This window comes from Pituophis catenifer, unplaced genomic scaffold (genome assembly GCF_029215685.1).
Source record: "Pituophis catenifer annectens isolate HBS135680 unplaced genomic scaffold, rPitCat1.0.hap2 SCAF_18, whole genome shotgun sequence".
NCBI lineage: Eukaryota > Metazoa > Chordata > Lepidosauria > Squamata > Colubridae > Pituophis > Pituophis catenifer.
In genome coordinates this window covers 385,358-406,792 of record NW_027256898.1, presented here as the reverse complement: position 1 = coordinate 406,792, position 21,435 = coordinate 385,358, and the positions used below count along the sequence as shown (strand labels likewise).

General features: G+C 49.2%; 3 protein-coding genes across 6 annotated transcripts in view; 2 read left to right on the top strand and 1 right to left on the bottom strand.

The window, feature by feature from the left end:
- Positions 1–10,468, top strand: part of SLC2A1 (solute carrier family 2 member 1) — a 33,605-nt gene extending 23,137 nt beyond the window's left edge. For all 3 annotated transcript variants that reach the window (XM_070956361.1, XM_070956363.1, XM_070956360.1), the window contains 8 exons: positions 2,600–2,760; positions 2,897–3,137; positions 3,807–3,969; positions 4,909–5,096; positions 5,296–5,400; positions 6,135–6,236; positions 6,801–7,004; positions 8,198–10,468. In XM_070956361.1, the coding sequence (XP_070812462.1) occupies positions 2,600–2,760; positions 2,897–3,137; positions 3,807–3,969; positions 4,909–5,096; positions 5,296–5,400; positions 6,135–6,236; positions 6,801–7,004; positions 8,198–8,395 (1,362 nt within the window). In that variant the 3' untranslated portion in view covers positions 8,396–10,468. The remainder of the gene's footprint in view (positions 1–2,599; positions 2,761–2,896; positions 3,138–3,806; positions 3,970–4,908; positions 5,097–5,295; positions 5,401–6,134; positions 6,237–6,800; positions 7,005–8,197) is intronic.
- On the bottom strand, positions 10,403–17,390 carry ZMYND12 (zinc finger MYND-type containing 12). Its single transcript, XM_070956368.1, has 9 exons — positions 17,096–17,390; positions 16,281–16,422; positions 15,932–16,103; positions 15,343–15,512; positions 14,506–14,631; positions 13,927–14,047; positions 12,937–13,082; positions 12,434–12,573; positions 10,403–11,657 (listed from the first exon to the last, which is right to left on the bottom strand). Exons 1-8 carry the CDS (start codon positions 17,215–17,217, stop codon positions 12,454–12,456), a joined length of 1,119 nt encoding a protein of 372 aa, XP_070812469.1. The 5' UTR covers positions 17,218–17,390; the 3' UTR covers positions 10,403–11,657; positions 12,434–12,453.
- On the top strand, positions 17,385–21,031 carry PPCS (phosphopantothenoylcysteine synthetase). Of its 2 annotated transcripts, none has more exons than XM_070956371.1 (3): positions 17,385–17,630; positions 18,840–18,943; positions 19,445–21,031. In XM_070956371.1, exons 2-3 carry the CDS (start codon positions 18,851–18,853, stop codon positions 19,760–19,762), a joined length of 411 nt encoding a protein of 136 aa, XP_070812472.1. In that variant the 5' UTR covers positions 17,385–17,630; positions 18,840–18,850; the 3' UTR covers positions 19,763–21,031. The 2 variants fall into 2 exon arrangements, with proteins under 2 accessions (XP_070812472.1, XP_070812471.1); XM_070956370.1 differs by lacking the exon at positions 17,385–17,630 and adding an exon at positions 17,638–18,139.
- The last annotated feature ends 404 nt before the right edge of the window (positions 21,032–21,435 follow it).

The following is a 21,435-nucleotide window of genomic DNA, read 5'->3' as shown; positions in this document are numbered from 1 at the left end:
TGTGCAGCCCTGGCCTGTGGGCTGAGTAAACCTTTCTTCCTCACAGAGGTTTGTGTGAATCAGCCACCCATCGGCCAAGAGCTTCTGGAACCAAGCGACAAATAGAAAAATAACAGAATAAGAGATCTGGAAGGGACCTCGGAGGTCTTCGGGTCCAACCCCCTGTTCAAGCAGGAAACCGTACACCATTTCAGACAAAAGGCTGTCCACCCTCTTCTTAAAAACCATCCACAACTTCTGGTGGCAAGCTGTTCCACTGGTTAATTCTTCTCACTGTCAGGAAATTCCTCCTCAATTCCAGGTTGCTTCCCTCCTTGATAAGTTTCCATCCGTTGCTTCTTGTTCTGGTGCCTTGGAGAATAGCCTGAACCCCCCCCCTCTCCTTTGGGGCAGCCCTTCAAATATTGGAATGCTGCTATCCTGTCACCCCGAGTCCCTCTTTTCGTAAAAAGGCTTCTTCCTTCAAAACAACCCCGGCAAGTGAACAGCCTGTGGATTGAGCTAAAAAGGGAAGGTCAGGAAAAGAAGATCGGAAACTCCACGAAAAACAGAAGAACGAAACCTCAGAAAACAACGATGACACAACAGTGGAACAAGCAGGTCACGGGTTCGATTCCTTGCTTTCATCTGGGAAGAACAGCCCCCCACTGAAGGTGTCTCTTCCGTCCCCTTTGACCGGGAGTCCGCCTGCCCTCCGGCCAAGGACAGGAGACCGAAGTCCACGGCTTGAGTGGTTGCATCATCCTCTGGCAGCCTCTTGGCCAGACTCCTTCCCCCTGCGGGAAAGCGATAGGGAGGTCTGGGGAGACCTTGGAAGAGCTGCCTAATCTGGGCAAGATCATTAAAGGGGGAGGCCTGCTCCCTGCCTGCCCCAGGGCCGAGGGGAAAGATGCCGGCCATCTCGGCTTGGCCTTGACATCTCCAAAGGCTTGGAGAATACGCTGATTCGACCCCATCTTCGAATCGGGGAGCACTAGCCAAGGACGCAGGCTGAATTTCTCCCCCTGCATCCAAACCGATTTGATGTGTGGCGTCTTCCTGGGCGAATTGTGCTTTTGTTCATCAAACCATGGTTTCTTTCAGAAGCGGTTTTACGTTTTGGAGTCCGGAAAGCAGCTGGAACATTTTGTTCCGTTAATAGCGGGGTTGTTGTCGTTTCCCTTTGCAAAGACAGGCGCACGTGGCGTTGTGTCTGTGTGTCTTTCAAGGAGAACATTGTTAAGTAGGGCAGGATTGGGTCTGACCACCGGAGTCTGGAGGAGCTTCAAAGAACGGCCGCCCTTCGCTGGGAGAGGAAACCTGAGCTGCCTTGGCCACCCGCACCCGTATCTGTGGAATGCGGCTTCCACCCTGATCCCCAGCACCCATCCTCTTTGGTGTGTTTACACATACACACACACACACACGCACACACCCAAAAGGACACCCTGCTGGAAAAGAAAGCAGGAGAAAGAGAGGTGAGCCTACAACAACAGACTGTATGGGCCCACTTCCCAGGAGGAGGAGAAGAAAGAGAAGGAGGAGAAGGGGAAGAAGGTGAAGGAGAAGGAGAGAATGTTTATGGTGAAGGAGAAGAGGAGGAGGAGGAGGAGAGAAAGGAGGTGGTTAAGTGAAGATGAAGGAGGAGAAGTTCACTTCACCCCACCGTCCCTTTCTTCCCATTTCAACACTTCCCTCGTGACTCAGCAGCCGCCTGACCTCCCAGAAGCTTCTTCCCTGCACCTGAGCTCTTATTTCCTTCTAGGTCACTCTAACCTGCTTGGCCAGGTGCCCGTCCTTCGCAGGCCAGCTGGGCCACTGCCACTCTCTGGTGGAAAAAAGACACTGGTGGCCCTTGGCTCCCAAAAACAGAAGAATGTTTGGCCCGGGTCAGCTTGCCTTGGGGTTGCCTTACACCAAGGGAGGCGGATCCTTGACCCATTCTGCCTCCTATCACCTCCAGGTCAGCTTCTCCTTGTTTTGAGCAGCCAACGGTTTCACTAAAAACGCCAGCAACCACCTGATTCCAAGGGGACGGAGGCTGGGTGACCGGGAGAGGGCCGCCCAGAGTTTTCTGAGTCACTTTGCTGCAACGTAGTGGTCACCTGGATTGTTATGCTCCTTTGTGTCGATAACGTAGCCTGGATTTCGTGGCCGAGATCTTCCAGCCCTGCTGGAGATGCCCGATGACAAACCTTCTTCTGCATGCATGCGGCACACTTCCCTGCAGTCTCCCTGACTCAGAACAACTCCGGGAGGTGTTACCCCTAAGCCGTAAATGAATTCCTGAGGCTGAATCACGCAACAGTTAGCCAGGAAAACCTCACGGCTGGCTGGTGACACGATGTCTGGATGTTTAAGCTAATGGGGAAGAGAGAGTGCCTAAGGTTCATTACCATGATGGGCGCCAACCACACTAACGGAAAGCACGCGTGATCTCAGGAGGCTTCCTGGAACATTAGATGACTTCTGGGGAAAGAAGATCCTCCGAGGCCATCTTCGGCCAGGTTGTGTGTCAACAGAAGCCCTCTTGAGGAGGTCTGACTGGTCGGAAGCGTCTTTTGTGGGGCAGAAATCTTCTTGTTTCCATCTAGTAGAGTCCTTCTTCTCCTCTCTGCAGGTGATAGAAGAATTTTACAACAAAACATGGTTCAATCGATACGAGACGTACATCACCCCGGGTATGCTGACTACCCTCTGGTCCCTCTCGGTGTCCATCTTCTCAGTCGGCGGGATGTTCGGGTCATTCTCAGTCGGGCTCTTTGTCAACCGCTTTGGACGGTAAGTCAGAGTAACAGAGTTGGAAGGGACCCTGGAGGTCTTCTAGTCCAACCCCCCGCTCACGCAGGAGACCCCAGAAAAGCTCAACCTTCTCCTTTCCTTTGACCACTGTTGTCCTTCCTCTTCCTCTTCCCAGGAGGAATTCCATGCTGATGTCCAACTCTCTCGCTTTCCTTTCGGCCATCCTCATGGGCTTCTCCAAGATGGCCGGCTCCTTTGAGATGTTGATCCTCGGGCGTTTCATCGTGGGCGTTTACTCGGGCCTCACCACCGGCTTCGTGCCCATGTATGTGGGTGAGGTGTCCCCCACATCTCTGAGGGGGGCGTTAGGAACCCTCCACCAGCTTGGAGTCGTGGTGGGAATCCTGATTGCACAGGTGAGAGGCTCTCGGGGGGGGATATGTGTGTTTGTTGAGAGGGAAGGATGGACCCTGAAGGTCTGTGTTGGGTCTCCTGCAGATCTTGACCCAACGTTCAAGAAGTATAACTTCAAAATGGCTGGATTGAAACAGTCACAACTCAAGTGCCTGCCAAAATCCCAGAGGATTTCAAATTCCAAGAAGGTTTTCCAACTAGGAGGGAGGTTGAGGGTTCAAAGAGGCCATTTCCCAACTAGAAACAGGGCCTTTGAAGCTTGTGGGGTTTCAAGATGGAAATATTTTGTCCATCATGCTTAGCTCTACCAGATACAACCACCCTGTTCCTTGGCCTTATCTGGAGGAATTCAGGAATGGGCTGTAGTCTTTGTTGCACAAGTAAGCACACACCACACAAAACACAATGGAGGAGAAGAGCTGTGTGATAACCTATGGTAGCTAAACTTCAGAAAGGGGAAATCCAGAAGATCATCTCCCTCCATCCCAATTTGAACTCTAGTCTAACCAGGCATGTGACAAACTGAGCAGAACCTCTCAAGAGAACCGTTGTCTTAATCTAGGAAAACGTGTGGATTTATTCCTCCTGGTTTTCTGAGAAACAGGCGTGTCAGGGATCTTCACGCTTCCTAGACTTCAATGCTCACCTTCCCAACTGTGCCTTTTTCACAGATTTTCGGTATTGACCTCATCATGGGGAACGAAAGCCTCTGGCCCCTGCTGTTGGGGTTCACCTTCATCCCCTCCTTGGTCCAGTGCATCCTGCTGCCTTTGGCTCCCGAGAGCCCCCGTTTCCTTCTCATTAACCGCAACGAGGAGAACAAAGCTAAGAGTGGTAAGTTGCCACCAGTAGCTGAGACGGGCAGGTTAAGTCTTTCGGATTTCTGGGTGGCCATGTTCTTCATTTCTCCATGGTAGACCTCTCTCTTGGTCTACAAAATCAAGTCCATCTCCAGATTTTCCAGGTCTCCTGATCTTGGGCAGACCAGATCACCTTGAAATGTTCTCATGTAGTCCTCAAGGGTTCATTTAAGGCTAGCATGTCCTGATGTAAGTCAACCCTGAAGGAAGTCCCACTGAAACCAGAGGAATTGCTGGCATTGCCTTTCGTTCTCTTGCCTCTTATCCTTTAAAAATAATCCCAAAGCAGAGGGAGGTACCTGGGACGCTTGTCTGGCTTTTATCAGCAAGTGCTACCTGGAGGTCTTCTTAACTCCAGAATAACAGAAGCGACCTTGGAGGTCTTCTAGTCCAACCCTCTGCTCAAGCAGGAAACCCTCTACCATTTCAGATAAATGGTTGTCCAATCTCTTCTTAAAAAACCCCAATGTTGGGGCAGCCACAACCTCTGAAGTCCATATGAAGCCGAGTCAGAAATAGAGAAAGACTAGAAACATAGTTGAGAGAACTTCTCTGAGTCCCACCAGGTAGACCAAATTAGGAAATCAGTTTCAGCAGAAAGGTTAAAAGTGATTTAATTGAGATTAGCCACAATGACCAAAATGTGTAAGTCTGATTGTGTTTCACCTCCTTCCCCTCCAGTGAATTAGGCAGGTGTCTGTCTGAGCTAATTCTGAACATTATTTGGCTGTCCTGGTCTTTAAAAATGCTCCAGCCCCTTTGGGTTCCTGTGCATCTCCATCGAGGCCGTCTTCCTTAGTCTGGATCCCACCCACCACTCCCCGGGGAGAGTAAGGAAGCCACATGTTGAGGACCAGGGGCCCAACAGTTGAGTTGCAAGTCTGGTTTACGAACCTTCTGTTTTTCTCTCCAGTCCTAAAGAAGCTCCGTGGGACAACCGATGTCAGCAAAGACCTCCAGGAGATGAAAGAGGAGAGCCGGCAGATGCTTCAGGAGAAGAAGGTCACCATCTTCGAACTCTTCCGTTCGCCTATCTACCGCCAGCCCCTTTTGGTTGCCATCATACTGCAGCTCTCTCAACAACTTTCGGGGATCAACGCGGTAAGTGTGGGGCTGGAACGAGAAATTGCGGTGAAATGTAGGGTTGGTTTTGAGGTCCTACCAACCCCGTTGAGTAGGACAGTATCCTCCTCATTGCATCTAAACAGCATCGCTTCTCTACCAACAGCCCAACAATGCCACCGAGGGCTCTTAGAGCCCAATTATGTTGACGTCCTTCTTCTTCTCTCCCTTCTCCAAGGTGTTCTACTACTCCACAGATATCTTTGAAAGAGCCGGAGTGCAGCAACCTGTCTATGCCACTATTGGGGCTGGAGTTGTCAACACAGCCTTCACGGTTGTCTCGGTGAGTAGGGAGATTTCTTGCTAAGAAAACAGACCTTGAGCAAGGATAAGGGAGAGGACTTGGAAACAGGAGGGAGGGGCTACAGCGATAGATGTTATAATAGGTGTTCCTAAATAACCATGGGGGACCGCTCTCTTGGGAGCACCTGAAGTTCATTTGGAGCAGGGAGTGTGGCAATCTTCAGAACCAACATGAGATAGTTCAGATGGTCCATGTCAATGGAAGGTCTCAGTCAACCAGTCGATGGTTGTCCCAAAGGTGCTTTTTCAAAAGGCAACTGGACTTTATTTTTCCCTGAAGATGTTTGGCTTCTCGTCCAAGAAGCTTCTTCTGTCAGAACCTTTCAGATGGTCCAGATGTTCTGGAGATGGGTGCTAGTTCCACAGAATATAATTGGGCAGATGAATAAATGTCAACCTGAATCAACAGCCACTTCCTCAAAGTTGATTCGTACATGGCAAGGTCAACAACTCACCTAGGGTCATAACCTCTAACTCAGAAGTCTTCAAACTTGGCAGCTTTAAGACTTGTGGACTTCAACTCCCAGAATTCTCCAGCCAGCTGCCTGGCTGGAGAATTCTGGGAGTTAAAGTCCACAAGTCTTAAAGCTGCCAAGTTTGAAGATCTCTGCTCTAATTCCTTTGCATAGTCTCCCCAAAGTTCTTTGATGATTTTGAAGACGACCTTCCATGGTTTCCATGCTGATGTATCTACCTTGTTCTCTCTCTCTGAAGCTGTTTGTGGTAGAACGGGCCGGCCGAAGGACGCTGCACCTCATTGGACTCATGGGGATGGCCATATGTGCAGTTCTCATGACCATTGCCCTGGCACTACTGGTGAGTAGCAAATATGGATCCATCAGAGGTCCCATGATGGTAAATTAGGAGGACCCTGATGTTTTCACTAACCATTTCATATGTCTGATTCTTAGTACAGGAATTAATCCTTTCCCAGGAAATTATGGGAAGGAGAGTCCAACACACCAGGAGAACTCAAGATGTTCTCCTCAACAGGAGTACGTACTGTGGGTGTTGATTCTAACATTCTGCTGATTTTTCTCCAAGTGTTCGTATTTAATTGAATTACTACGATTCTTAAAAAAGAAGAACGGAAGAAAACAGAATAGAATAGAATAGAATAGAATAGAATAGAATAGAATAGAATAGAATAGAATAGAATAGAATAGAATAGAATAGAATAGAATAGAATAGAGAAGAGGAAGAGGAGAGGAGAGGAGAGAATAACTTTATTGGCCAAGTGTGATTAGACACACAAGGAATTTGTCTCCAAGGAAGCTAAGAACTGAGAAAAAATCCATTCAAGAATGCCACCAAAAGTGATGGGAAATACAATTATAAGTTGTTTCCCTGATTCTATTTTGTCTTTTCTTCCTCTGCTAGATTCAAGTGCCATGGATGTCTTATCTCAGCATCGTCGCCATCCTGGGCTTCGTGGCATTTTTCGAAATTGGCCCCGGACCCATTCCTTGGTTCATTGTGGCAGAGTTGTTCAGCCAAGGCCCACGTCCTGCTGCCATCGCCGTTGCGGGACTGTCCAACTGGACCGCCAACTTCATCGTAGGGATGGGCTTTCAGTATGTGGCGGTGAGTGTGGAGCTCCAAAGAGCATCCCAGAGGGACGTCATGTATGTGATTAATTTCCAGGGGTCGATCTGTGGCAAAGCAACCAAGAAGCAGGAGATGCCTTGAGAAGCTTCTGTTTCTCATTAAAAGGAGACCAGACTTCGGATCGTCTCAAATTTACATGTTCCCTCTATGTTACTCCATCCTTCTCGCAACCAAGGTTGCCTAGGTAGACCTGCTCCTTCGGCATAGTCTGAAAGTTAGACGCTCTAGCTACCCAACTACCATCTCAACTTTCTTGAGCAGAGGTCTTCAAACTTGGCAGCTTTAAGACTTTGTGGACTTCAACTCCCAGAATTCTCCAGCCAGCTATGTTCTTGAGGAACTCAATGGCTGCTTTTACATCTGGGAGAATAATAGAATAAGGGAAGAGACTTTGGAGGTCTTCTAGTCCAACTCCCTGCTCAAGCAGGAGACCCTATGCCTTTTCAAACAAATGGTTGTCCAATCTCTCCTTAAAAACCTCCAGTGATGAAATACCTACAACTTCTGGAGGCAAGTTGTTCCACTGGTTAATTGTTCTAACTGTCAGGAAATGTCTCTTCTCTCCTTGATGAGCTTCCATCTGTTGCTTCTTATCCTGCCTTCAGGTCCTTTGGAGAATAAGTGGACCCCTTCTTCTGAAGTTACAGAAGAGTCTGCTTGGGATGGATAACTGATCAGAGAAGGGTGAGGGTGGGGTACGATGAAACGAGGGCCTCACATGAGGAGATACCTTTCACCCCAAGTGAGACTCCCCATTGAGTGCCAGGTTGTGGCAATGAAAGGCTTCATGCTTCCTTCCCAAGTATCAAAATAGAGATTTCCATACTGCCCGGATATTTAGAAGGTTCTGAAAATTAAGTTTTCACCTCTTTCAAGATAAGTATTGTGGAAGCCAGCAGAGTTCTGAGGGTGGACACACTAGAAGGTTCTCCAGAAAAGATGGCTACTTTTAATGGGACTGATCAAGGAATCCGGGACTTCTTGCTTGAAAGAGAACCTCTCTTTCAAGAGAATCTCTTGAGAACCACCTCTCAAGAGAAGACTGTCCATCCAACCTTCTTGACTTAGCGGTGGTGGGTTGAGTCATCCTTAGTTAACCTCCCTCTGGGTGCACCTCTGACTCTACACTAAGCAGAGCCACGATGACCCTTCCTCTCCTTCTCTTACAGGACCTCTGCGGTGCCTACGTCTTCATCATCTTCACCATCTTGCTGGTCCTCTTCTTCATCTTCACCTACTTCAAGGTGCCCGAGACCAAGGGCCGAACCTTCGACGAGATCGCCTCCGAGTTCCGCCAAGGGGGTGCCTCCCATGGAGACAAGAGCCAAGATGAGTTCCACAGCTTGGGTGCTGACTCCCAAGTCTAAAGTTCAGGAGGTGGGCAGGCATCTCCTCCGCTTCACTCTTCTCCTCCTGCCCTTCCTCTCCACATACTTGTTACGACGCCAGGCCCAAGGCGAAGAAGAAGTATTTGGGCCCCAATTCCAGCCCCCACGGCCTGGTCTCTGGGCGACGAACCCATCTCGTAGCTCCTTAGGAAGGACCCTTAGCGGCTGGTCTTGGGTCCAGGATTTCAACGTTGTCAAAAGCGTTCAGGGGTTATCGATTCCTCTTGAGAAGATAGCACTTCCTTCCCCACCCTTCCCGGTCCATACTCTGTTCTTTTTTCCTCTTTGTTTTATAAAGGAGAAAAAGCATCTCCCCTTTGCCCCCCAACCCCACCCCCCAAAAAAACCCCTTGTGTTGCCAGAGACAAAACACTGAATACCGTTAAATGCCGGTTAAATACAAGACAAGGGGGGGAGGGAACTGAAGAGCGGAACTGCTGAAAGGAAGTTGGATGGGATTTGGAGGGTTTTGGAGGCCGGAGTTTTGAAAAGTTGGGGAGAAGAACTGAGTGGACGCAGGGACGTCCTTTTAGGAGTGGCCATCACATTCCTCAGAGGGACAGTCATCCTCCAGAGCGAGGGGATCCTGGGCTCGGTGGTCCAAGGGAGGTGATGAAAGAATGGAGATGGTTTGGGAAGGGAAGGCGATCTACCCCGAGGCACCTCTGGCAGAGTGGGGAGGGTTTTTTTTCCACAGTTTGGGGGCAACAACTGCAGGCTGTTAACCTTTGGAGAGAGTGACAGCTGTCCCTGAACTGGAGGTGGGGGCAGGTTTTGGCATTTTTCTGATGAGACAAGACCCCCCCCCCAGTTCAAGGGTCTGAAGGCAGAGGGTGCCATGGCTGCCCCTCGGCCGGTTCAAAAGCTTGAGAGGAGCCAGCGATGGCTGCCCCAGTAGTTGTGAAGACCACCCTGGGTGACTCCCACACACACACCTGGCCCACCCTTGCTGGAGGTGGACGGGTCAGACCGTGGCCCAAAGGCTTCCTCCTTGCTCGAAATTCTCTGGATGGGGAGGAAAAGAGAGAGAGAGAGAGAGAGAGACAGAAAGATGAAAGGAAGAATGAGAGGATGAGAGAGAAAGAGCAAATGAGAGAGTGAGAGAGAGAAAAATTCCTTCCTTTTCAGGAATACTCTCCCTCAGATTCCTGCCCAGGGTGAGGTTGGTCTGACTTCAGACTCCGCCGGGTACAGGGCGTGCGGTCCTGGGTTCAAAAAAAGAACATTTCCCCAGCTTGGCCAAAGATGGTCCCAACGGACTGCCTCTGAAGAGAGAGTAGAGCTTTCTGCCCTGGAAATTGACTTAATTCCCCCCCCCCCAAAGCCAACAAAAAACTCCAGAAGTCATACACTGCGCCAAGACTGACCCACCCACCCATATCCTTTTCCAGATCCCCATTAACTTCCTTGCACTCCCCACCCCCCCGCCCTGCAAGAGAGCTCAGAGAGACGCAGTTCTATTGTGTCTTTGGCAACTGAACTCGCTCAACACCCCATTCTCTCCCCCTCAGCCCCACCCCAAAATGAGAATAGCTGCACCCATTTTCCTAGCTTTCCTAGACTGGAAAATATTTATATTATTATGTATATATATTTCTTTTTTTGTTCCTATTTCATGCGGACAGTGCGCTCAGTTATAAGCATTGTTCCCCATATTCCCAGTATTTCCTGTGAATACTGTATTCTTGAATAGTTCTAGTTTCTCTAGCTGTCGTTAAAGAGCTGCGTTTGACTGCGATAAACTTATTTTTTTATATAGAGTATCTCACCTGCACTGTAGCAGAACCCGTTGCACTGATAATGTTAGGTTTCTCTTTAGTCTAGTCAGCCAACCTGGTTTTAAAAAAAAGAAGAAAAAAAGAGAAAAAAAGGCCTTTCCTGTTTTGTGTTTGCTAGTCCTCGACAGGTTTGCAAAAAGAAAGAAGAATCCTGAAGCGAGACAATTAAACGCGCCTATTTAATAATATATGTATATTTTATTTATTTGTCTGTTTGTAAACTGAAGGCATACACACAACCGCACTTGAATAAAAGAATTACATTTCTAGGGTATTTTTTTTAAAACGTTAACTTTTGTGTTTTGCTGTGTTACTGTGTGAGGTCGAGGGGGTAGGGGAGGGGGAGGGATCCTTTCTGAAGTGCCAACGGGAAGGGAGAGAAGGAAAGCCAGAAAGGACACGCTTGTATGGATCAAATAAAACAAAACAAAAAGCTGGGACTGTGTGTCCTGCAAAGTTGCTTCTCTACTCGCCTTGTGAAACCTGCTCGAGTCTGGGCACCTGGCAGAGTCAAACTTCAACTCCCAGAATTCCTCAGCCGGCAGCAGCCTCAGGTGGGGATTCTGGGAAGTGATTGCCACATAACCCAATCCTGGACGGTCATTCAGGATGTTTGGGGAGAGGTGAAGTCATCAAGAACACCACAAATGGAGCAGCGAAGCCCCCAGAAGAGGGAAAGGAGCGGTTTTCCTGCTGCTTAACAGGAAATTTAGAAAACCGGCAATGTCTATAAGACTTGGGGAAGGAGGGATTTCCTGGTGGTGACTTTTCCCCGGGTCTTAGAGGATGCTGGTTGTCTAAATTTCTTTTTAAGCAGCAGGATGGTGGTTAGGGGACAAGTGCCCACTGGAGGACCTTAGCTTGGTTCTTCAAACTTCTCGGCTGGGTCTTAGCCTCCCTCCTCCTCCCGAGATGGAAAAAACCCCCAGAGACCCAGCACAGACACCCCCCCCCCCCCGAGAGAGAGCACGCTTCTCCTGATCAACAGGACCAGAAAGCCTGCGCCCGCACAAACACACCCACCCACACACCAGCTGCATCAAACCATCTGAGAAACGCCAGAGGCCCAATATCCATCTGGGCAATAAGAGGGTGGATTTAAGGAGCCACCAGAGGAAAGAGACCTTCCCTGTGGCTGAACAGTCCATGAAAGGGAGTCTTTGGATGGTGTCTGTGTACAACCCCCCCCCCCCCACCACCACCTCCCCATATAGATGGGTCCATCCATGTCTTTGACGGCTCTCTGGGAACTCTCATCCCGGCCTCAAACCAAAACCCAAATAAATTTTAAGTCCTGCTACTGGGATGATGGCAAATAATTGTCTTTTGGGGGGGCTGTCTCCAGAAATGGCTTCCGTGTCCCCCCCCCACTTATTCTCCTTTTCTCAAGGTGGCTTCGATTCTCCTTCAGAGGGCTCCTGTTTCTATCAACGTTTTTCTCGGTTCCAGGTTTACTCAAGCACCTTTAAAGGATAAGGCCAAGGAATCAAGGAGAGAGAGAGATGAAAAGAAATAAAGAGATAATTTTTTTAAAAAAATTATTACCTCTTAGGCTTTGACAATTGAGTGCTTTTGTTCAGATGTAAAGACCCTGGCTTATGATCTACTGTGCGGCTGCAGCCAGCGGTGCCTCTTCAACAAACTCGGGCTAAACAGACCAGGGTTCTGCAGGATGTGTGAACCAAGAAGCTAGCCACCCCTTGGGACATACAGGTGTTCCTCGGCTTACGACCCCAATTGAGCCCCAAATTTATGAAACATTTGCTAAGTGGGCTTTGCCCTAGTTTACGATTTTTCTTGCCACTTTTGTTAAGCGAACAGTTGCCGTTGTTAAAAGTTAGGGACACGGTTGTTAAGCGAATCTGGCTTCCCCGCTGACATTGATCGCGTGATCCCACCGTCATAAATACGAGTCAGTTGCCAAGCGCCTGGGCTTTGATCACGTGACCATGGGAAAACTGCAACGGACGTGTAAAAAAACAACCCTACGTCCCTTTTTTCAGTGCCCTCGTAACTTGGAACGGTCGCTAAATGAGCTGTTGTAAGTCGGGGACTACCTGTACCTGCTCCCCCCGCAGGGGACACGTATGTTGTTGTGACCTGGATCTTGCCTCCCGATACTGTTGTGCAAAAACCTTCTGGGCTTTTGCCATCCCACAAAGACATGAGACTGACTCTCTTCGTTAAAATCGGAAAGACGCGCAAGCAAAAGGACGAGAGGCGACTGGCGACTGTTTACCTTGAGGGAGTCGGGAAGAGCTATTTCGCCTGCTCCTCTTTGGATTTGATCAGTTTGACCAAGTGGTAAAGCGATTCGTTCGGCCCACGTTTGGGCAGGGACTGTGCGGTTTGTAGAAATCTCATCACAAATTCATCCGCCTGGAACGAGGCACGCCGGGAAGGGGAAAAGAAAAGAAAAAAAAAGCAGGGTAAATAAAGTTTAAGCCCTTCGCAGAAAGAGAGGAAAACAAAGCAAAACCACAACTGGTTGTTTCTGGGGTTTTTTTTCTTGCAAGTTCAAAATATGCTGTTGACTTTGTGTGAACTAGGGAAGGGCGTATATAAGATGTTTTCCTGTGTTCTTGGGTATGTCTGGTCGAGAAAAAAAAAGGATTAAGGGGGGACATGATAGCAGTTTTCCAATATTTGAGGGGCTGCCACAAAGAAGAGGGGGGCCCACCTGTTCTCCAAAGCACCCAAAGGCAGGACAAGGTAGGTCCTTCTTGGTTTTTTTCCAATTACCTTTGCCAGATCATGGACCAAGAAATGAAACATGGCCAAGGCGTGCAGCAGTTTGGCCTCCTTCTCTAGCTGCGGCCTGAGAGACGCGTTTCGGAAATCCAAGATGGAGTTCAGCATCTGCGACGCTTCGGCCTGCTGCTTGTCATCTGGGAGAAGAAGAGGGAGGGTCCCAACAGTGGGAAAGGGTGTGGGGGAATCCCCCCAGAGACTCCGGGGAATGTTGGGGGTGGGGGGAAAGACGATATGAATCATTACAGGCAGTACACCATCTACAACCACAATGGAGCCCAGAACTTCCGTTGCTAAGCGTGACGCTTGTTAAGGGAATTTTGCTCCATCTTACGTCCTTTATTGCCACAGCTGTTAAGTGAATCACGGCAGTTGTTAGGTTAGCAACATGGTTGTTAAGTGAATCTGGCTTCCCCATTGACTTTGTTTGGTCAGAAGGTTGCAAAAGGGGATCACCTGACCCCCTTTTTGATCAAGCGACCATCGAGAAGTTGCACTGGTCGTAAGTCTGAAAAATGGTCATAAGTCCCTTTTTTCAGTGCCGTTGTAACTTTGAATGGTCCCTAAATGAATGGTTGTAAGTGGAGGACGACCTGCAATGGACAAAGGTTTGTTTAACAACTGTGTGACTAACTTAACGACTGCAGTGATTCCCTTAACAACTCTGGCACGAAAAGTCATAAAATGGAGCAAAGTTTGCTGAACAAATGTTTCATTTAGCAACAAAAGCTTTGGGCTCCATTGTGGTCGTAAGTCAAGGACTCCCCTGTACAGCTAGAATTGCTTAACCCTTCATGGGTTTCCTTCCACGTTGTGACTTTACAGATCCCAAAGGGGAAAACTCCCTTTTCCGTAGGAGAGCAGGGTAGGAATGCTTCAAATCAATGCAGAGCGTGGCCTTCTCCATTGGGGGGGGAGGGGGGTGGCCACCAGATGCGGGTCCTCCTGACCCACCGGGGGGGGGAAGGGGGGCCTCCTTACCCAGTACATCCACCTCTGTCCTGTCTTCCACAGACAGCAGGTCAATCTCTGTGGGAGTGATGAGTTTTTGGTACTGGATTTCAACGAAGTGGCTGAAGTGATCGTACCAGAGATCTACCACCTGGGGGGAGAAACATGGAAGCTCCAATAACAACAACAATAAGGAGGGTTATTTTAATTTAATCAAGGGGGCCGGGTAGCATGAGCCTAACATGAGCCGCAGTGACGCAGTGGTTAGAGTGCAGTACTGCAGGCTACTTCTGCTGATCACCAGCTGCCAGCAGTTTGGCAGATTGAATCTCACCAGGTTCAAGGTTGACTCAGCCTTCCATCCTTCTGAGGTGGATAAAATGAGGACCCCAATTGTTGGGGGGGGGGCAATATGCTGATTCTGTAAACCGCTTAGAGAGGGCTGTAAAGCACTATGAAGCAGTATATAAGTCTGTGCTACTGCTACTGCTATTTTAGGGTGGCGCAAATCCTAAATCTTTTTTTTTTAACTGCCTGAGAATTCATTCTCACTTGCATCTAAACTCCCAGCCGGGTCGTGTGTGTGTGTGTGTGTGTGTGTCCACTGACCTCACAATACAAGGAATCCACAATGTCCATCTTATTCTGGTGGGAGAAGACGTTGGCCATGTGGAAGTAGCCTCCGGAGACGGCCACGTTCCTCGTCGTCCCAAAAGCGCAACACGCGAAGTATACCTGTGGTGGAATCCGTTGGGGTGGAATTGAGAGGGACACACAATGAGGCCCCTTGTTGAAAGCTGATGGGAAAGGCGGTGGGGGGGGGGGGGCAAGGTGGAGATGGGGGGGGTACTTTGGTAGTGAAACGTCTGCAAGAAAACCACCAAGCTCAGAGAGCACCAAGGACCCCAGTGTCTTTCTCCTCCTCCCCCTCTGCAAACCCCACTCCCTTCTAGCACTGATAAGGTTACCTAGTTGGGTCATGAAACATCTGTGAGGAAACCTCCAAGCTCAGAGAGCACCAACGACCCCACAGTTTCACCCTGAGCTACCAATATTCTCTTCTCTCGAGACTCCCTTTTCTGTTTAGGATGGTGCTCTCAGATTGTGTACAGTCCCTGGACTTAAACCCAAGTTCCCATCTGATTCCAATCAAGTTGGGAAGGCAGGAAGTCCTTAATAACTTCTCCATGTTACGCAAACCCGCTTTGTGGTTGATTCAGGGCTCAGCCGGGCCCTCGCAAGCATGGAAGGGTTTTCATGGCCGTGAAGGATTTCAGTCCCTCAGAATCTGGTTTTAATTAATCAAGAAACGACTTTGCCTTTTCGGCTCCCCCTTGCTCAGGCTGTGACCCCCCTCCTCCCTCCTGGGGTGGCTGCTCCTTCTGAAGCACCCCTCTCAAGGAAAGAGGGAAAGACCCACGATTGCATCGGCCCGCTGAGCCTTACGTCGTTGGCCAGGTGGTACAAAGACTCGTCCAAGTTCCCTTTGGCGGCATGCAGGAGCCCCAGGTTGCGATACAGCTTGGACTGAACGTGGTAGCTGCAGTGGGTGTTCTTGAGGACGATCCACTGGGCTTGGGAGAGGTACTCTTCGCCTTGCGAGAGGTGACCCAGGCCTGGGAAACCAAGATAGATATAGATATAGATATAGATATAGATATAGATATAGATATATAGATATAGATATATAGATATAGATATAGATATAGATATAGATATAGATATAGATAGGCAGGAATTTAATATGTGCATGGATGGGTAGATATGACAGATATGACAGGAAAGAGAGAGAGAGAAAGAGAGGAAGAGAGAGATTGGAAGAGAGACAGGAAGAGAAACAGACAGACAAGCAGACAGACAAGCACCCATATTGCAATCATACAACTACAGGGCTGGTACAACAATCGTAACTTTGAAGATGAGTCATAAGCTACTTTTTCTGAGTTGGTTGTGAACTTCAAGTTGTTATTCAACAACCGGTCGGTCATAAGTCAAGGCCTTCCCCTCCTGGCCCCTCTTCCGCCCTGCGGCTCACCCAAGCTGGTCTCGGCTAAGATGAGGTAGGGAGGGACCAGCTCCACCGCACTGGGACCATAGATGCTGATGCTGAATTTCAGGGATTGCAGGGCGGCTGGGATGGCATCTTCGTAGTGGCCTTCGATGAGAAAATTCTGGGCTGTCTCGTAGGTCACTTCAGCCAGGAAGATCTGTGGGGGCAAAAATTAAAGGGTTAGATGGTTTTTTTTTCCTTCCAGTAGATTTTGAAAGGTTGTAAAATGGGGCAAAGCTCACTTAAGAACTGTATTGCTTAACAAATTTTGGGCTCAATTGTGGTCGTAAGCCGAGGACTGCCTGCGATTGATGGTGCTGACCGCCTGGCCTACCTCTCGGTTCCGCCTCTGCTCCTCCCCGAGTTTCCTTTCCTTCTCCGAGGTGTAGAAGGGGGGAGCCGCCCGCAGAGGGATGAGCAGCTGGCAGATCTTGGCATGGACGCTGACCCAATCGGCATTCTGGTGGTCCACATCACTGGTGAAAGGAATGGGGGGGGGAGTGAATAAAATTGGGCGTGGCTCGCCTAACGTCCACCTTGCTTAGCAACAGGAATTCTGGTCCTGACTGTGGCAAAAGTCAAGGACCACCCCTATTACTAGGTAAGAAAATGAAAATGCAGATACAAATGCATGCAGAATTAACACGTTTCAGCGTCAATGAAAAGAGCGATTGGCTGAACCATTGTGTTGAGAAGCGTCATAAACTGGGGCACAATTCACTTAGCAACTGTCTCATTTAGCAATGGAGATTTTCGGCATAAAGCTGGGTATTACATGGACTTTGGGGCATCTCTTCCTGTCTATGTTATTATTATATAAAATCTATTTTATGTATTTTTACACCTGTTACATTTTTATGACCTATTTTATATCTATTTTATTTGCTCACTATTGTTACGCACGTGTACATGTATGTATATGTGCATGAATGTTTTATACATACATACATGTATGTATATGTACGCATGCATGTATCGTATGTTTTTCACCTGTTACCTTCTTCTGACCTACTTTACACCCATATCTGAGTGTTGAATACGCCCAGCTGAGGGTTGAGTGCCTGCAACATGGAAAGGAGATTTACACCTGCGAACAGTCCGTTGCAACGGGCGCTTCACCGGGCGGAGCCCCGCCTGTGGGCCACTCACCAGTAGTAGGTGACCAAGCAGGCGGCGCAGCGGACGTTGGCGGGGCCGAGGCAGAGCTCGCAGCGCCGCTTCTTCTGCCGGGGCTGAGCCAGGGGCACCAGCCACTCCGTCTGCATGGCCATCTTCTCCCGCCACCGTTGCTAGGGCGCCGTTGCTAAGGGGGAGGCGGGGCTTCCGGCGGCCGCCATCATGCTCGAGAAAGACCCGTTATACGCCACGTCCGGTTATGATTCCCGGAACAGCACTCCGGCTGGGAGGGGCATGGCGCGCAGGCGCAATAAGCAGCGGCCGTCATGCCATTAAGCGCTCGGCTAGAAAGACCAAACCTTCAGGCTCCACTTCCGATTGTTTCCCGGAAAGGCGCTCTGTCTTGGATGAGTGTAACAGGCGGGACTTTCCGCGGCGGCCATGGTGACATGAAGATTTGGCCGGAAAGACCCACCTTTTCCGGCTCTGCTTCCCGGAAGACCGCTCTGACTAGGCCCCGGAACGACAGTTGTGCGCAGGCGCGGGAGGCGGGGTTTCCGGCCGAGGCGTGAGCAATGGCGGCTGCGGGGGCGATGGCGGCGTCCTGGGAGCGGGAGGCGGCGGCTGAGGCGGAGCGTCGCGTCCGGGCCTGGGCGGAGGCGCAGCGGGCTGGCGGGCGCCGCGTGGCGCTGGTGACGTCCGGAGGGACGCAGGTGCCGCTGGAGGCCCGCGCGGTCCGCTTCCTGGAGAACTTCAGCAGCGGGCGGCGCGGGGCGGCCTCGGCGGAGCGACTGGCGGCGGCCGGCTACGCCGTCTGCTTCCTACACCGGGCGCGCTCGGCCTTCCCCTGGGCGCGCGCCCTGCCGCCGCCCGGCCCGGCCCTGCTGGACCTGCTGCGCGTGCACGAGGAGGACGGGGAGGTGCGCGTGCGCGACGGGGCGCTCCCTACCCTCCTGCCCGCCCTGCGCGCCTACGGCCGGGCCCGGGACGACGGAGCCTTCTTGTCCCTGGAATTCGCCGGCCTGGCCGAGTACTTGGCCCTGCTGCGCGCCGCCGCCCGCGCTCTCGCTCCGCTCGGTGAGGTCCCTCTGGGGGAGAGGGAGGCCTTTACATAAAATGCAGGGAAAGGCAGGACGGGAAAGTAGTGAATGCAAGCCAGGCATGCGAAAACACGCTGGCACATGCAAAAATTTGTTATTAGAATAGTTGCAAGTACAGCTGATGCAATGCATGCAAACACTACGTGGAAGTGTACTATGACTAAGTTCTATAACATAGGTTCAAATATACCCAATACAATCCGTACAAACACTACACGCAAACAAGCTATGACAGTAACTGAAGTACAGTAGCTGCAAACGGAGCCAATACAATGCATGCAAGCAGTATTTAACACTATGACAGTAAGAGGAAATACAGTACATGGAAATGCAGTATATGCGACTGGAACTTGGGAATTCTAGGCCTCTGTTAGGCACTGGATGACTTTGGGCCAGTCCCTCTTTCTCAACCCAACTTACCACATAGTCTTGTTCTGGGACAAATAGGAAGAAGGAGGGATGTTATGTATGTTTTGCCAGCTTGAATCAATCTCTCTCTCTTTCTCGGTAGAAATCTAATAATAGCTTGCTGTATCAATTCAAAGTCGTACAGTTGTTATTAAAGTTTAGAATTGCCAGCAGGCAACGTAGCTTTGCTTTTATAGTTTTATTTTGGAAGGACGGAGCAGCTGGGTTTCCTTCCATCCCTGTGTTTTTCACACACTCTGCCCCATCAGGTTCCAGTGCCATGTTCTACTTGGCAGCGGCTGTGTCGGATTTCTACATCCCTCCATCAGAGATGCCCGAACATAAAATCCAGTCTTCTGATGGGCCTCTCCAGGTAAGAGGAAATGATGTGGGACGCCCTTTCATAAGGATGGCAGCTGTGAGACACACAAGTGGGAGAATTTGGGGAGGAGAAGGGGGGGCTGAGAGAGCTGGAAAGAAGGGCCAGAGGTGACAACTGAATAACAGAGTTGGTCAGGACCTTAGAGGTCTTCTAGTCCAACCTCCTGCTCAAGCAGGAGACCCTATAGTATAGGGCCTATACCATTTCAGACAAATGACTGTCCAGTCTCCTCTTAAAAGCTCCCAGTGTTGGAGCACCCACACCGTCTGAAGGCAAGCACTTCCATTGTCCTCACTGTCAGGAAATTGTTCCTTAGTTCTAGGTTGCTTCTCTATTTCATTAGTTTCCATCCATTGTTTCTTGTCCTGCCTTCTGCTGCTTTGGAGAAGAAACCCATTAGGGGGCCATTAGTAGCAATCGTTGCTATTTCTTCTATGGATTGAAAATGTGTTCCTGCCTTTTGCTAAATTCTCTCTGCTTCCCTTGTTGCAGATAACCATGAAGATGGTACCCAAAATGCTGTCTCCGCTGGTTAAGGAATGGGCCCCTGAAGCGTTCGTGATCTCCTTCAAGTTGGAAACCGATCCTTCAATCCTGGTTGAGAAAGCCAGGCAGGCCCTGGCCAAATACAACCACCAGGTGGTCATTGCCAACGCCTTGGACACTCGAAGGACCGCGGTGATCGTGGTCACTAAGTATTCGGAAACCCCGTTGTCCATTTCGGAGGAGGAAATCACCCAAGGCATAGAGATTGAGGACAAGATTGTTGGCCACCTAGTATCCCAGCACAGAGCCTTTATGGAAAAATGATTCCCTGGTGGATAAATGTGAACTTTTCCAAGTTTTCAGCTATAAATTTAAGAACCGCTAGGAGCTGGTGATAGTGAAACTGGTGACACTGGAACACTTCTATTTCCTGTGAACAGAGATCTCTTAACGGGGGTCAAGGAGGCGAAATCTGACAGAGCTTCCTGGTTTCTTTGCACATCTCCAGGCCTGTTTGCTGCTCGTTGGTGGGAAAGTTTAAAGGACAGGAACATTCCAAATGACAACTCTCTCTGGTGTATGATTGGTACAATCACACGGGTTGGTGTTTTGGAGACCAGACAGACAGCAACTTCTCTCTGTGGGGTTTTTTTTTTTTTTTTGCTGCCTTGGTAAAAATCACTCAGGAAAACTTGAAAAGCATTCTAGTCAATTTCTGAATCTTATTCCATCTTGAATTAAGCCAGTTTGCACAAAATAATAGTTTCTGGGCCAGTATGTGGATTGTTGACATCTGGTATCCCAAAATTATTAATTGATCAAATAATAGATCCATTGGAGTTTGGTGGACCAGTAATGTTCCAATGTTGTCTTTTTCTTCCAAAATGTCTCCATTCGACCTTTTCTGGAGTTAATGTATACTTCTCCTCCTGCAAGAAAAAAAATCAAATGGCTAAAATCTTCCATCACTTTGATGCCTTAGGAAAGGTGAATTTTATACAGGTAGTCCTTAACTTACGACCGTTCGTTTAATGACTGTTCCATGCTGAAAATGCTGAAAAAAGTGAATTGCAACTGGTCCTTGCACTTACAAACAGTTGCAGCATCCCCACGGTTACTGGATCAAAATGTGGGCGCTTGACAACCAGCATCCCAGGATCATGTGATCACCACTCTCAGTTTTCCCAGGAAGCTTTTGACAAGCAAAATCAATGGAAGAGGCTGATTTGCTTAATGACCATAGCAAAAAAGGTCATAAAACCAGGCGCAACTCACTTAATGATTGCATTGCTTACTGATACTTCTGATGGTCGTAAGTCAAGGGATTCCTGTACTATGTTCACACAACCTGCTCAGTTCTGCTTTGCTTAAAATGGTTTGCTGGCTATGCTTTCATGACACCCCCCAGGTTAATCAAGCCACGTTAACGGTTTATTTGTTACGAGGACCCAATGGTAAAGTCAGTTTCCTTGTGTTTGCAAACTCTATAACTGTCAAGGTTTTTGGATCGTGTTTTAAAAACTGACCGGAAAAAGGAATGTGATACTTGAGGAAGGCTGAGAAAAAGGAAGACAATAATAATAATAAAAAAATTGGAAACTAGACTTAAAAAATTATATGCGTTGTTCTTGCTTGCCTTGTGCGTCTTTGGCTTAGCATGCGCTAGGCAAAACATGGGGTTTTTTGACATGTGTACCCCATATTCATGGTGTGTTTTGTAAACCACGGTTAAAGCAGCTGGTTTCCTTGGTGCAATACTATTCAGGTGAGCTCTGAGCTATTTATAACGCAGGGTCTGTCACTGGCCCTTGGTGCTGCTTCTTGGGGAGAAATTATCAGCAGAACAACATTTTCTCAATTGGAGTGGCTTTTAAGATGTGCGGACTTCCGTTCCCAGCTTGCTTGCTGGGGAATTCTGGGAGTTGGAAGTCCACACATACTTAAAAAGTGGCCAAGATTGAGAAACCCTGCTGAAGAGCATCCTAGCACGATGGGAC

Coding starts and splice junctions, on each gene's coding strand:
- ZMYND12 (XM_070956368.1), bottom strand. CDS start 17,217: ATGGCCATGCAGACGGAGTGGCTGGTGCCCCTGGCTCAGCCCCGGCAG. Junction 14,632..15,342: donor TGTACCACCTGGCCAACGAC/GTAAGGCTCAGC, acceptor ATTCCACCACAG/GTATACTTCGCGTGTTGCGC. Junction 13,083..13,926: donor GACAGAGGTGGATGTACTGG/GTAAGGAGGCCC, acceptor TTCTTCTCCCAG/ATGACAAGCAGCAGGCCGAA.
- PPCS (XM_070956370.1), top strand. CDS start 17,638: ATGGCGGCTGCGGGGGCGATGGCGGCGTCCTGGGAGCGGGAGGCGGCG. Junction 18,140..18,839: donor CCGCGCTCTCGCTCCGCTCG/GTGAGGTCCCTC, acceptor CTGCCCCATCAG/GTTCCAGTGCCATGTTCTAC. Junction 18,944..19,444: donor CTTCTGATGGGCCTCTCCAG/GTAAGAGGAAAT, acceptor CCCTTGTTGCAG/ATAACCATGAAGATGGTACC.